The 16,451-nt window shown below is 37.1% G+C and overlaps 1 protein-coding gene across 3 annotated transcripts in view; it reads left to right on the top strand.

The window, feature by feature from the left end:
• UBE2U (ubiquitin conjugating enzyme E2 U) overlaps nucleotides 1–14,735 on the top strand; it is a 123,777-nt gene extending 109,042 nt beyond the window's left edge. The window contains exons 9-10 of one of the 3 annotated variants that reach the window (XM_023586150.3): nucleotides 1,595–1,689; nucleotides 10,226–14,735. In XM_023586150.3, coding sequence (XP_023441918.2) covers nucleotides 1,595–1,689; nucleotides 10,226–10,407 — 277 coding nt within the window. In that variant the 3' untranslated portion in view covers nucleotides 10,408–14,735. The remainder of the gene's footprint in view (nucleotides 1–1,594; nucleotides 1,690–10,225) is intronic. The other 2 variants (XM_004483664.4, XM_071217415.1) reach the window with 2 other exon arrangements.
• Nucleotides 14,736–16,451: the final 1,716 nt, after the last annotated feature.

Genomic DNA, 16,451 nt, shown 5'->3' with positions numbered 1-16,451 from the left:
TGCAACCCATATATGTATGTGTTTGTGTGTTTATGTATATAAATGTTGATGCATGTATATATGTATGTATAAAAGATAATTCATCTTGACCAGGTAGGGTTTATACCAGAAATATAACCTTGGTTTATCATTTGAAAATTCAATCAATGTAACTTACTGTTAATAGAATAAAGAAGAATCATATGATCATCTCCATAGGTGAAGAAAAAGCATATGAAATATTTTAATATCCATTCCTGGCTTTAAAAAACTATCAGTAAATTAGTAATAGACAGGAATATCTTCAACCTGATGAAGTGCATCTATGAAAGACTATAGCCAACATCATATTTAATGGCGAAAAATAGAATGTTTCTCACCTAAAATCAGGAACAAAGTAAGGATGTCTACCCTCACCACTTGCATGAAACATTGTGTTGGAAGTTCTAGCCAGTCAGTGCAGTAAACACTTTTAACAAGAAGTAAAAAGCATACGGATTAGAAAGGAAAAAGCAAAATTAATTTTATTCACAGACAACATGATAATCTATGTAGACAATCTTAAGGAGACCACAAAAAATTCCAATAAGATTACACGATACAAAGAAGTTCAACTGCACTTCTCTGTACTAGAAACAACAGTCGGAAATTGGAATTTTGTAAAAATCACTTACAATAGGATCAAAATTTTGAAATACTGAGATAAATATTTTAAAAATATGTGCAAGAGGGAAGTGGACTTGGCCCAATGGATAGGGCATCTGCCTACCACATGGGAGGTCTGTGGTTCAAACCCTGGGCCTCCTTGACCCATGTGGAGCTGGCCCACATGCAGTACTGATGCGCACAAGGAGTACCATGCCACATAGGGGTGTCCCCCGTGTAGGGGAGCCCCACGCACAAGGAGTGCACCTGTAAGGAGAGCTGCCCAGCATGAAAAAAGTGCAGCCTGCCCAAGAATGGCGCTGCACATGGAGAGCTGACACAGCAAGATGACGCAACAAAAAGAAATGCAGATTCCCGGTGCCGCTGATAAGGATAGAAGAGGTCACAGAGGAGCACACAGTGAATGGACAGAGAAAGCAGACAGTGGGGGTGGTGGGATGTAAATTTAAAAAAATAAATCTTAAAAAAATATATATGTGCAAGAGCTATACACTGAAAATTGCAAAACATTCCTAAGAGAAATTAAAGAGGATCTAAAGAAATAGAAAGATATACCGTGTTCATGGAGCTGAAGACTCAATATTGTTTTAATGACATTTGTCCCAAAAACAATGTTTACAATATCACAATTCCAGCGGGCTCTTGTTTTAAGCCATACATGTGTGGTATTTGTTATGGCAGCCCTAGGAAACGAACATATCTTGCTATATCTGATGTTTCCATTCTCTCTTATTCTTTTGTTTTTCTAAGTACTATTCTGTTGGAAAGCACATATTGAAATATTTTTACTTTACCATTTATTTAGTTAACACCCAGAATGGAACCATGTTCAAAACCCATTGTTCTACTTTTCTGTTTAATTTGATTTGTTTAGTTTATTTTTCTCAAAAAAATAACAGGCACTTTCCAAAATTCTTTTGGGAAGTTAGAAAATTTCTTCTCTTTCCAGGTTTGCTGCTTCTGTGTCTCGGCTTAATAGAGAAAGTAACAGACCTCAAAAAGCCAAACAACAAGAAGAAACATTTTATCTCTGCCCAACTCCAGGTAAATTGAGTTCAGACTATTTTGTATTTGTTTTTTTTTTTTCAGAATTAAAATATTAGCCAAAGAAATTAACTTAAATTTTTGTCCAAATAAGTTTTATTATGTGAGGCCTAATGCTTGCATAACCCTTTAAAAGTTGTTTTAACTCTTTCTGGATAAAAATAAATAAATTTAATAAATTACTTACATAGGAATTGGAGCCTTCAAAATATTAAATTCTTATAGTTTCAAGCTCACTATACCTTAATAGGTTAATACACATTTAGAAATTTTAAGGCTAAGTTTTAGAATATATAAAAACAGCCAAAACAAGCAAACAAAATTCTAATAAACTGATTCCTAAAACTTATTGTGTAGTTCAAGATATATGCAGTATGGCCAAAAAGAAAGGAACAAAGTTAGTTAAGTTCTTTTTTTTTTTTTTTAAGATTTATTTTTTATTTCTTTCTTTCCCCTTCCCCCCGCCCAGCCGTTGTATGCTCTCTGTGTTCATTTGCTGTGTGTTCTTCTATGTCCGCTCCCATTCTTATCAGCAGCACCAGCAATCTGTGTCTCTTTTTATTGTGTCATCTTGCTGTATCAGCTCTCTGTGTGTGCGGTGCCACTCCTGGGCAGGCTGCACTTTTTTAGTGTGGGGTGCCTCTCCTTGAGGGGCACACTCCTTGCTCATTGGGCTCCCCTACGTGGGGGTCACCCCTGCATGTCACGGCATTCCTTGCACGTGTCAGCACTGTGCATGGGCCAGCTCACCACATGGGTCAGGAAGCCCTGGGTTTGAACCCTGGACCTCCCATGTGGTAAGCAAATGCTCTATCGGTTGAGCCAAATCTGCTTCCCAGTTAAGTTCTTTTTAAAATTAACATTTTTCAAAGAAAGAGTGTTCATTGTTGGCATAGATTAAGGGTAGGTCTTGGGTAGGAAAGAGAGTAACTTGCAAAGCAAAACATCTAGTATAGAGGAAAAAGCATGATTTTGAGGATCAAAGACATTGGGGTTAGATCCCAGGTCTATATAATTATGGGAAAGTCACTTAACCTCTGAGCTTTAGTTTCTTCATCCTCAGCTAGTACTGGATTCATAGATGTTCAGTAAATATTAGTTTCTAATATCCTACCCTATCTCACAGGATTCTTCTGACTGAACGGCTCTCTACATGTTAAAATTCTTTATAAATTGGAAGGCACTGTAAAGTATTAGTGTTTTAGTTTCCCTGTCTACTCAAGAAAATACCATACAATAGATCCGCTTAAACAGTGGAAATTTAATGGCTCATGGTTTTCTGGACAGGAAAAAGTCCAAGTCAAGGCATCATCAAGGCAATGTTCTTTCCTAGAACACTGTGGTGTTCTGGGGCTGGCTGCTGGTGATCCTTGGTCCTTAGTTTGTCATCTGGCAAGGCACATAGCAGTGTCTCCTGGTCTCTTCCTTCTCTTCCAGATTCCTTCAATGTTCAGCTTCTTCCTGCTTCCTCTGTGGCTTTTTCTCTGTGTGTCTGAATTTCATTCTCTCATGAAGGACTCCTGTAACAGGAGTAAGACCCATCCTAGGTCACACCTTAACTTAAGTAATGCCATCAGAAGGTCCTATTTATAGGGGTTCACAGCAACAGAAAAGGATTATGTTTAAGGACATATTTTTCTGAGATACATACAGCTCCAAACAACCTCACTCCACCCTCTGTCCCCAAAAAGATTTGTTCTTTCTACATGCCAAATACAATCTATCACAACATCCCTAGATTTAAGTCTTTACAGTAATAATGCTAAGTACAAAGTCTCATCAAAATCGGCTATGGCTATGTTCTGTCCTGGAGCACAAGTCCCCTCTGTCTGTAGACCTGTGAAATCTAGAAAAAATTGCTTCCAATTTATAATGGACGGACAGGCATAGGGTAAACATTCCCATTCCAGTAGGGAGAAATTGGAAAGAAAACAGGGGCTACAGGTCCCAAACCATTTGGAAATCCAGCAGAACAAGTTCCATTAGATTTCAAGGTCTGGACAATATTTGTGGATCAATGTTTTGTCCTCTAAGCCTCATGGAGTGGTAAACCCACTTCTTCCAAGTGCTTGCATAGCAACTCTACTCTCCTCAAACCCCAGAGCATAGGCTCCACTCTCTCTAAGCCTGGGGTGGTGGCCAGGCTCTCTGTGAACACCTGGACATAGGTCCCACCATCTCTGTGCACTGGGTTTATCAGCACTCTTCCTGAACAACAGGACAGAAGGCTTGCCTCCTCCAAGAATCAGCGCAATGACCTGTCCCCTCCAAGTGCAGGGGTGGGCCCACCATTTCCACACATATGGGTGGACCCATTCTCTTGGCCAATGAAATGCCTTCAGTCCAGACCTCGTATTCCATGGTTCTGTCCTTGAAGCCATTCTTCCTTCAGATTTTCCCTTCTCTGTCCCTTTCAGTCTGGGCTGCAGTGGTTCCATTCATAAAAATTTTGCAAAAATACTTGCCAGTTTTACATATAGTTTACAGGAGTCCAAACCATTAGACAAAAAAGACTTTCCACAGATCTTTCCTGGATAACTGCATTTCTAATCCTGACTTCCTTGGAAATTGCTGACTGGTTCCATGTTCAGTTAAACCCTCATGTGGCGCCCTATTCTCTAGACTCGCTTTCCGGAAGCTCAGGGAGGTCCCCGATAGAGCCACTTCTGTCACTAGTCTCAGAACACACTATCTGGATGGGCCTAGGATTTTACAAACCACCCATTTCTGGTTTCTTTGTGCCCAGAAGTTCAGCTCTCAGCTTATCCCTTTCCTTTCACATTTCTCTGTAAGCTGCAAGGAGAAACCTTCCACACTTAACTTGGAAATCACCTCGGTTAAATATCAAGTTCACTTTCAAGATCTACTTCTCACCCAACATCAGAACTCAGTTTTGCCAATTCTCTGCCATATTAAAACAAGGATCACCTTTCCTCCAGTTTCCAATAATACATTTATCATTTCCTTCTAAGGCATTGCTGGACCTACCTTTAATGTCCATATTTCTACTAACATTCTGCTCATGATGAATTATGTATTCTCTAAAACAATATAAACTTTCTCCACAGCTCTCTCTTTTTGAGCCCCCCCAATTCTTCTAACCTCTACCCATTATCCTATTCCAAAGCCATTTCTACCTTCTTGGTATTTGCAATAGTAGAACCCTTTCCTAGTCCCAAAACCTGTTTCCTTGGCTTTTCAAGCAAATACCATGAAATGGGTCAGGTTAAACAAAGGGAATTTACTGGCTCATGGCTTTGAGGCTAAAAGAAGGCATCATCAATGCAATACTTTCTTCCCTAAGACAGTGGCATTCTGGGGCTGGATGCTGGTGATCCTCAGTTCTTAGCTTATTATATGGCAAGGCACATGGCAACATCTCCTGGTCTCTCCCTTCTCTTCTGGTTCCATTGATGTTCAGCTTTTTGCCTCCTATGGCTTTATCTCCATCCGTCTGAGTTTCATTCTGCTTATAAAGGACTCCAGTAATAGGATTAAGACCTATCCTGGGCCACACCTTAAGTGAAGTAACCTCATCAAAAGATCCTATTTACAATGGGTTCACAGCAACAAGTATGAATGAAATTTAAGAACATGTTTTTCTGGGCTTCATACAGCCCTAAACCATCACAATTAGTTACTGTTTTTCCTATCACCTGTCCTTTAAGCACAACAATATATAAATGCCAGGCACAGGCAATAACCTGCATCTAGTGATTCTCCAAGTGTTCTGCTCCCATATCTCCAACTTCCTTTGCTCAATATCTACTTCTGACCCTCCTCCTTGTTTTGGTGTGCCACTGATTTTCTCTTCTAAATTACCAGCCTCAGTCTTGTTCATTCAGCTCTGTTTTCTCCCAGATTTCTGGGCATCTGCATGAACTTGTAAGAAATCTTCTCACCTTTAGCCTTACCTTCTGCTTCCTCCATGATTTCTCTACTCCTCTCTACGATATTTACCTTTCCAACCAAGATTTTTGTGGTTGTTTATTATGCAGCAAACTAAGGCAGAGTATCAAAGGGAAGTGTGCCATAGAAAGAATTAAACTTTGGGTCTCCTCTTTTGCAGAAAGGACTAGCCTTTCAAAGATCACCAATGAGACCTCATGTGAGATATAGGAGGTAGAAGTGAACAAGAGGCCGTTGCCTTTTTTGCTTATCAGGCATGATATCTTCCTCAAACACAGCAGTTTCACACATCACAAACTTTCATTTCACAAACATGGTGCCTTTAGAATTATCTCTATGAACTTACAATTTGTGTTCCCACTATAAGTGGCTAGATGTGTGCAGCTCCTTATACTTCCCCATGAACTCTGGGTTTTCCCACTCTTGTCTATGTCAGGCTAAAGTAGGTAGAGACTGTTTTTCCAACTCTCCAGTTCTGGCCTTCCAGACTTTCACCCCAACTCTCCCTTCCTCCAGGCCCTCCCACATCTATATAATCCCTAATTCCTATATGAAACCCCCCACTCCTATATTGCTTTACTGTTTGTCTTCCTAAATGAACCCAGAATGCTACAAGAGTAAATGTATATAAACAGTTTGACAATGATCAGAGATCACCAAACAGAAGAAAATTTTATTATCTTCACTAACTAAATTATTTAAGACTCAAAAAACAAATTGTAAGAAGAGGCGCTTCCAGGGTCATTCTTAAGAAAGGCTTACAGACTATAAAACATAAAGCAATTAGAATTCATGCTTACATAACTTATTTTGTTAAAGTAGTAGCAAAGTCCCATCCTTTTTTATTGATTCCAACCACCAAACCCAAGGCTTCACAGAGGGATTTATAACATGTAAGATTTTCTGGAGGAAATAAGTTCAAAATAATATTTATTTTTCTATATCATGAGGAAACATTTCTACGTTTGTTTTTGCATTATGCCCTGATAATTTAGCCAGGTCTTCTCTTTATGCTTCCTGAGAGTTTTTTTGTTTTGTTTTGTTTTAACAGATTAGGCACTAAGAGGGCAAATGGTCAAGGCAATAGCTCCCAACATTCATTCTACCCCGACAACTGGTGTCAGCTTATCATGGTAATCCCATTTCCCATGCCAGTGACTAGTTTAGGAATGGACTGTGACACAATTCTGTTTGAGGGAAAATATTCCGGGGGCTTCAGGCAATAATTTTCCACCTTTAAAAATAAAACTCTGCAGAGAAGACTTCTTTTTTTCCCTCTAGATGTTGCCAAGTTTGGTATGAGGACTAGAAGGGCCACAGCTCTCTTGTTATGAGCCTGAAAAAGAAAACAACACCAAAGACAGCAAATCAAAGCAATGGGGAAAATCTGTGCCCTTAATGACATGTTGAGTCAGGGTCTCATGCAGACCTGTCCTCCACCTGGCTTTCTTCTTAGGGGAGATACAATATTCATGGGCAAGTTACTACAGCTCACTCAGCTTCAAGTTCCTCATCTGTGAAATAAGGATAATAGTACCTGCTCAACAGGAGGGTTGTGTCCACGTTAAGTAATATTGTAAATGCTGAACAGTCCACGCGGGTTTAATTCTAAACCTGTCATGTCCTCTTATATCTTTGTGCCTTGGGATATGCTGTTTTCTTATCTAAAGTGTCCCTGCTTCTCTTCTTTGCTTTTCTTTACCAATTGTTTCTCAATTTTCAAAGTCTGAGTTTGTTTCCACTTTTTCTGGGAAGCTTTTCTGTTATTTCCTAGACATAGTGGTTCCCTCCTTGTATTTCTGTCGCACTCATGAACATCTTTTCCCTTACATCTTAGCACTTAGTGGGTACTGAGTAAAAACATATGTTTTTGTTTTTGTTTTTCAATTAGAGAAGTTGCAGTTTTACAGAAAAATCATGAATAAACTTGAGAGAGTTCCCACATACTACGTTGGTATTACCACTGTGCTTTGGTGTGGTACATTTATTGCAATTGATGACGCACATTTTTATAATTGTACTATTAATTATAATCCATAGTTTAACTTAGAATTCACTCTTTGTGTTGTGCAGTTTCATGCATTTTAAAAATATTTCATTCTGGTAATGTATATACAAACTAAAATTGCCCTTTTAACCACATTTAAATGTCTAATTCAGTGATGTTAATTACATTCACAATACTGTGCTATCATGTCCACCATTCATTAACAAAACTTTAAAATCAACTCAAATAGACACTCTGTACAATTTAAGCATAATCACCCCATTCCCTACCCCCAACCCAGCTCCTGGTAACCTATATTCTAGATTTTGACTCTGTCAGTTTACTTATTCTAATTATTTCATAATAGTATTTGTCCTTTGGGTGCTGGCTTATTTCACTCAACATGATGTCTGCAAGGGTCATCCATGTTGTCTCATGAATCAGAACATTTCTTTTAGGACTGAATAATATTCTATTGTATGTATATACCACATTTTGTTTATTCATTCATCAGCTAATGGACACTTGGGTTGCTTCGATCTTTTGGCAATTCTAAATGATGCCACTGTGAACATCAGTGGGCTAATATCTATTCAGGTCCCTGCTTTCAATTCTTTTAGGTATATACCTAGAAGTGGGAATGCCAGGTCATATGGTAATATACTTTGCTTTCTGAAAAACTGCCAAACTGTCCTCCACAGCAGCTGTACCACTTTACATGCCCGCCAGCAATGAAGGAGTGTTCCTATTTCTCCACAACACTTGTAATTTTCTGTTATTAAATAGTAGCCATTCTAGTGGGTGTGAAATGGTATCTTACTGTGATTTTGATTTTCATTTCCCTAGTGGTTAATAATGCTAAGCATCTTTTCATGTGTTATGAATATGTGGTTTCCAAATATTTTCTTCCATTGTGTTTCACTTTCAAAAGTTATTTTACTTTCATTATAAAGTCCTTTTTTGCATAAAAGTCCTTTAATTTTCATGAGGTCTTATTTATCTATTTTTCTTTTGTTGCTTATGATTTGGGTGTAAAGTCTAAGAAGCCATTGCCTAATACAAGGCCCTGAAGATACTTTCATATGTTTTCTTATAGGAATTTGAGAGTTCTGGCTCTTATATTTAGGTCTTTGATCCATTTTGAGTTGATTTTTCAATATGACCTGAGGCTGGGTGTCTATTTTCATTCTTTTGCAAATGAAAATCCAGTTTTCCCTGCACCATTTGTTGAATGGACTATTCTTTCCCAATTGAGTGATCTTTGCCACCTTGTCAAAAATCAGTTGGCCACAAATGTGAGGGTTGATTTTTGGACTCTCAATTCATTCATTGGTCTATATGTCTGTCCTTGTGCTAGTACCATGCTGTGATGGCTTGATGCTTTATGTACCACAGAAAAACATACTCTTAAATCTAATCCATTCCTGTGGCTGTAAACCCACTGTAAATAAGATCTTTTGATAAGGTCAGCCCAAGGTAAATGCAAAGTACAGAGTGCTCCCTATCTTTTCTGGGCCTCTCTTTTCCCGGGCTTGCGCTTGCTAGAGGCCGTAAGAATTCTCCTATTTAGAGGAGTTTGAATGTCCCCTCTACTTCCCTGAAACAGAACTTCTTCTCCTGGGTCTTCCCCTGCAGAGCTTAAAGCAAGTAAGCCTTTGCCGCAGGCTATCCATATCAATTGTTTTTTATACTGTCTTCTTGTCTCAGTTTGCTTTTGCTTGGAGAGAAAATTCTGGGAGGGGGAAGAGTTTCCGCAGTCAGTCTTTCCTAGCATATTAAAGCCAGGGACCTTCAAAGGGAGTACCAGGTGGCTCCAAACTATCCTTAGGAAGAGATGTGGAGGGGCCAGTCTTCTTCCTTGACTCCCCAAAGCTGTGCTTTCTTGGCTCAGCCCCTGCCCAACCAAGTGCATCCCTTCAATTTTCTTCTGCAGCTCTGAGGAAGTGACCATCTTCAAATTTCCACCTCCATTGCCTTTGTCTGAGGCAGGTTAGAACAATGTCTGTCCTTAGAGCTCTAGGCCGCTAGTGACCCAAAGTATCTAATCAAAGGCAGTGATCAGCAATTGCTCCCTCCCCTCCTAGAACCTTGGGAAAGTAGAATCTTATGTCCCTCTCTGGCACCAGCAAGCTATTTCAGAGTCTGGACCCCACTGCAGCCTGCCATAAGAGTGGGGAATGGGTGCTGATAACCACCTATGGAGAGAGTAATTTATTGGTATTTACCATAACTTACCAGCCTCTTCCACTCATCTTTTCTGGATACTGTACAGTGTTCTACTGAACTCCAGAGTTTTTAAATAGTTGATTCAGCCAGTTCCTCCTTGTTTAATAGCTGCTGTCGTGGAGGGGCTGATTCCTGAAGCTTCTTCCTCTGCCATCTTCTCAAAATTCCCCTGGTAAATACCTATTTAATGAATCAAACAATAAAGTATAAAAAATTTAAATAAAATGAAAAGAATGATTTATGGGGAAAAAAAAAGTTAATGTAAAATATGAAATTTAGAACATTTGAAAAGTGTGCTTGAATTCATTCTGATGACCTTAGAGTATTATGCTACAAATGCTGGAGCACTTCTCTTTTCATTTTTTTCCCCAACCATGTCTATTAAATTTCTGTTTTTCATATTTCACACCATAGATCAAACTTCTCTTGAGTCACCTGCTGAAACAGATTTTGTCACAAAGATTGATACAACAGAAGAGAGTTCGAAGCATCAAACTTCACCAGAGTGTGAAGACTTTGATAGTTCATGGGAAGAAGAAGTGGACAATCTGGTTGCCTGGGTCAACAATCTGGATACAAATATCTTAGAAGATTAAATCTAATCCTACAGGATTAAAATAAATAAATAAACAGCCACAACCACATCTTGAATTCATGGAGTGACATTGGGAATCTTTCAGAACTTGGGTTCCAGTCTTTTCAAGTTGCTCTCATTGTCTCTTGCAAGTACAAATATAATACAAGTCACTGAACATATTGCTTTCAATTTTTTGAGCTCTACTTCTTTGTTTGGAACTAAGTCAAGTTAGAGCTACTCATCATTGCATTACAACCAATGTTATTATACTCCTACAACTATTAGGTGACTAGATGTGAGTTATGGGCAGGCAGGCCATGGGTCAGAAAGAGACTTGGACAGAAGCAGAGCACATATAGGCTTGACATTACCTCAATTAAAAGAATCTATACATTCATCTACATTCCCCCTGGCTTCTTGCCTTGTTCGTTCCACACTCAGCAGATAAGTCATCACCTCCCACCACTTTCTTTTACTGTTGTCTCTCAGAGTACATGCTCTGTTTCCTCTTATACCCTTACCACCTGTCCCATCAGTTTCTGATATTTTCATTTTCTCCCTCTCTAGTTGCTGTGTTGCCTCAGCCTATATATATGCTCAGGTCTTTCCTGTTCTGTAATACTTCCCTATATCTCTACTTCTCTTAGTACTATTTCACTCATATTTTCTCAGTCAGACTGATAATATATTGTTACTAATAATATATTGTTCGCTCTCTTTATTTCCTTCTTCACTTCATATTTTCACCCACTGCACAATACAATCTACTTTCTGTTCATTCTCTACTAAAATTTTCTAGGATCATCAAAAAGTTCCATATCACTAAAACTCAACAGATACTTTATCTTACTGGACATATAGGTTGTATGTAATATTACTGATGACTCCCTTCTTTTTGAAATGTTAATTGTCTTACCTTCTGAGAGACTTTATTAAGGCTAACCCAACTACACACATACCTCTCTCCTCACAAACACCACAATTGTACATATGCCTATCTTTAGATCTAGTTATTAAATAGACATCACCCTTATTACAAGGCAAACTGCTTTTAGTTCCTATAAAGAAAATAAAAGTTCAATTACAGGTACTCTGGACTGTTGGTTCTTCCCTGGATAGGTAGATGTTTCTAAGACAGCCCATGATAGTTCATACAACAGGGTCCCCAACTGATTATAGTGCCTGACACTTTTGTTATTCCCCCACACCAGAACCACAGATTCTGGCAGCTATCCCAGATGTCACTTTCCTTTTGTCAATGCCACAGTGCAGCCAAGAACCAACTTCACAATTCCCACCCTACTTAGAAACAATTAGGAAAGTTACTTTTACCTCCAATGAACAGAGCTATTCTGAATGGCCCATTCCGTATGTCAATGAAACCATAGAATGTAAATCAAAAGATGTGTTTTGCTAATGCCCACACCAACAGAGTCCTGGATGCAGATTTGCATTCTAGAAGCACAAACATGTAAACGGTAAAGATAAACTACAGTCGCCAAGAAATTAAACCCAAAAAGACCATGAAAGTCAACCAAAAATACGTCCTTGGTACCACCTGCCATATATTATATTTTATCCTTTCTGTTTAATAAATCTCAGGACAGAGAAGTTGCAGTTTTGCTTTCTTTCTCCGCAGGCTTAAGGCCTGCAGATGGAGTAGGGGTTGTAGGGGAAGGTGGGGGATAGGAGAGTAGAGAAAAGTCTTTGGAATGGAAACATTAGTCAGTAGAACAAGATAGTTTATTTAATTACCCTCAGTATTCTTTTGAGTTCTAGCCCAATGCTCTCCTCTACACATTTTTCTTGATCAGTCTCACCACTATCAGAGTTATAACACACACCCATATTCTCATTCTCTGACCTTTTTTCTACCTGCCTAAAATAACATCTTCACTTCAAAATCTTCCAAGCATGTGGAGCTAAACATGCCCCAACCTAAACTCATTTCTTCTTCCCACTTCAGTAGACCTCCTTTCGCCTCCTATGTTCTTTCTTTCATTTAATGAAACAATCCCAAGAGAAAAACTTGGGAAAGAATATAGATTTCTTTCTTTCATTTAATGACCAATTAATCACCAGGACTTGTGATATTGTTTTTAGATGTCTCAAGTTATTCTTCTCATCCATATCCTTACCATTATTTTCCATTCTGAAGCCTTTTTAATTGATAGGTGAGATTATACTTTTCTTTTATGACATTACTCACCTTCCTAAAATAATTCAGAGACTCTCTGCCTAATAGCTAATGTCTAAATCCTAATGACCTCATGAGCCAGCCCTCATCTATCTTTTCCAGCCTTTCTGCTACCAGTCCCTGCCTTGTGTCTAATGTTAGCAAATTCCTTATAGTTTCCCCCATATACCATGTTCTTTCTTGTTTCCCTGTCTTTGTTTATGCTATTTCTTCTGCCCAGAATGCTTTTCCCCTTCTCTACTTTTTAAACTCCTATTCATTCCCTAAAAATCAGCTCAGACATCATCTCCACAAGCCACTTCCATGTTCCACACACACTACCCCAGGCTGGGCTAATTGATTTCTCTGTGGGTCCCATAGCACCCTATATATATTTCAGCTAAATTGTATTGAAATTGTCTGTTTTCCTATCTGACTCATCAAATCTTCATAATGTAAGCCTTGCCAGTAGACTCCATTTTAGAGATATTCCATAATATAGAAGCCCTCATACCAACAGCTACTACAATTTCTCCATCTCAAATAAAAATTACTATCTCTACTATCTCAGAATCTGCTGCTAAAAAATAAACTTGGAAATTCCAGCAAATCAGTAAATTCAAAAGTAACAAAAGTGAAACTTTATTAATAAGCAAGAATACCTTGAAAGAGTTGATTCTAGAAAATGGTTTGAAACAGCTTTACTAGGTATGTTTTTTATATGATCAATTGAACTATTTAAAGTATATAATTTGATAAAATATATACCCATGAAACTGTCACTATTAAAATTATGAACACATCTAGCATCTCCCAAATTTCCTCATGTACTTTTGTAATTGCTCCCTCCTACCTTTTCCTTCCTGCCCCTCTTCTTACTCCCAGGCAACCACTGATCTGCTCTTTGTTACTATAAATTAGTTTTCATTTTCTACATTTTTTCTAAATGGAGTCATTCTGTATGAACTTTTTTACTGTCTTTCATTCAGCATAATTATCTCAAGCATCATTTCTGTTGTTGCATATTTCTCATTCTACTTTAATCACTATTTAGTATTCCACTATGTGGATATGCCACAATTTGTTTATCTATTCACCTGCTGATGGACATTTTAGTTGTTTTTAGTTTGGGGTTATTAAAAATAAAAAAGCTGCCATGACTAACACATCCACATGGATCAGGCCCTTGTGTAACTCTTGCTTTTGAATGTGGGAAGAAACTGTGGCTTATTTCTAACCAATAGAATATGGCAAAAATGATGGATAGTCATTCCTATGATTTTGTTGTGTCATATAAGACTATTTTAGAAGATGGGAGAGAGATTCTGACACCTTAGTCCTGCAACCACAAGGAACTGAATTCTGCCAACAACCATGTGAGCTTGGAAAAGTCCTTGTGTTTCAGAAGGAACACAGCCCAGCCAACAACTTGATTGCAGCTTTGTGAGATCCTGAGCACCCAGCTATGCCATGCCCAGACTCCTGACCCATGGAAACTGTGAGATAATAAATGTATGTTGTTTTAAGCTGCTAAATTAATTGTAATTTGTATGCACAATAGAAAATTAATATAGATGATACAAACATTTGAGTACAAATCTTTAATTAGGCATATGTTTTATTTTCTCTTGGGCAAATACTAAGCAGTGGAATAACTGGATCATATAGTACATATATATTTAACTTTTTAAGAAATGGACAAATTATTTTCCAAAGATGTTTTATCATTTTACATTTCTACTAGCACTTCCTATAGTCAGTCTTCTATTCATTAGTCATTCTAAAATATGTGTAATGGTATCTCTCATTGTGGTTTTAATTTAAATTTCCCTACAGACTATGATGATGAGCATCTTTTCAAGTGCTTATCTGATATCTTCATATCAGCTTTGGTGAAACCTCTGTTTAAATCTTTGGCCCATTTTTTATTAAGTTGTTTGTTTTCCTATTATTGAGTTTTGAGAATTCCTTATGTATTCTGAATATCAGTCCTTTGTCAGATAAATGATTTGCGAACATAAGATTTGTGGACAAGTGACCAGTCTGTTATCTGTCTTTTCATTCTTTTAACAGTGCCTTCTAAAGAGCACATTTTTATGAAGTCCAATTTATCTTTTTTTTCTTTTATGGATTGTGCTTTTAGTGTTGTATCTAAAAAAATCCTGATCCAAGATCGCAAGATTTTCTCTTATTTCTTGTAGAAGTTTTATAATTTTACATTTTACATTTAGGTCTATAATCCAATTTGAGTTAATTTTTTTCATATAATGCAAACAATGGGTCCAGGGTTGGGGGAGCAGTTTGCATATGGGATATTAAGTTGTCCATTTGTTGAAAAGATTATCATTTCTCTACTGAATTGTCTTAGTGCTTTTGTTGAAAATTAGTTCTGCATATATGTGTGGGTCTATTTCTGGACTGTATATTTTGTTCCATTGATCTATTAATATTCATCTTTATACCAATACCACACTGTCTTATTATAGCTTTATAATGAGCCTTAAAATAACTTAATAGTAGCCCTCCAATTTTGTTCTTTTTCAAAGTTGTTTTGCCTGTTCTAGACCCTTTGCATTTCTATTTGAATTTTAGAATCCAGCTTATCAACTTCTACAGAAAATCATGTGATGATTTTTGTTGGTATTACATTGAATCTATGGATCAATTCAGGGAGAATTGACAACTATAGTGAGTCTTCTCATCCATGAACTCTTCATTGATTTGGGTCTTCTTTTATTTCCCTTAGCAATGTTTCATAATTTTCAGTGACCACATCTTGCATATCTCTTGTCAGAATTTTCATTACATGTTTTATATTTTGATACTATTTTAAATAATATTATTTTAGACTTCCATTTCCAATTGTTCTTTGCTCGTATATAGAAATACAACTGATTTTTTGCATGTTGATCTTTTATACTGCAACATTGCTAATCTAACTTATTTGTTTTAATAGCTTTTTTGTAGCTTCCACCAGAATTTCTAAATTGACAATCATATTATCTGCAAATAAATTTTACTTCTTCCTTTTCAATTTGGATGTATTTTTAATTTTTATTCCTTGCCTTATTGCATTGGCTCTTCCCTAGTACAATAGTGAGAAGAAGTGGAAGTGGACATCTTGTTTTGTTTCTGAACTTAATGGGAATGCATTCAGTCTTTTATCATTAAGTATATTGTTAGCTGTAGATTTTCCAAAGTAAACTTTATCAGGTTGAGAGAGTTTGCTGTTGTTCCTAATTTGCTGTGAGCTTTTTATCTTAAATGGAAGTTAGATGTCATCAAATGCTTTTACTGCTTCTATTGAGATGATCGCATGGATTTCTTTTTAAATAATTCTCTAATTTTGTTTTATTTCATGGTCAATTCAATTGATTTTTAAAATATTAAACCATACCTAAAATTAACCCCACTTGGTTATATTATATTATCCTTTTATATATTGTTGATTTGATTGGCTAATTGTGTTTGGAATGTTTGTATTTATGTTCATAAGAGAAGTTGGCTACAGTTTTCTTTTCTTGAGATAACTTTGTCTGGTTTTGGTATCAGAGTAATGTTGTCCTTAGAGAATGAGAATAGAATAATATTCTGAAAGAGTTTTTGTAGAATTGCTATTCTTTATTCCTTATAAGTTTGGTGGAATTCACCAATATAGCCATCTAGGCCTGAAATTTTCATTGTGGTAAAACTTTTAATTACAATTTAATTTTTTAATAATTAATATTTTTTTATTTTTAAAGAAGCTTTAGACTACATAATTGTTACATAAAAAATATAAGGGATTCCCATATGCCTCACTCCCTACCCCTCCAACACTTTCCCTCATTAACAACATCTTTCATTAGTATAGTACATTTGTTACTATTGGTGAACCCATGTTGAAG

Source organism: Dasypus novemcinctus, chromosome 9 (assembly GCF_030445035.2).
Source record: "Dasypus novemcinctus isolate mDasNov1 chromosome 9, mDasNov1.1.hap2, whole genome shotgun sequence".
Lineage (NCBI taxonomy): Eukaryota > Metazoa > Chordata > Mammalia > Cingulata > Dasypodidae > Dasypus > Dasypus novemcinctus.
This window is presented reverse-complemented; position numbering and strand designations above follow the sequence as displayed.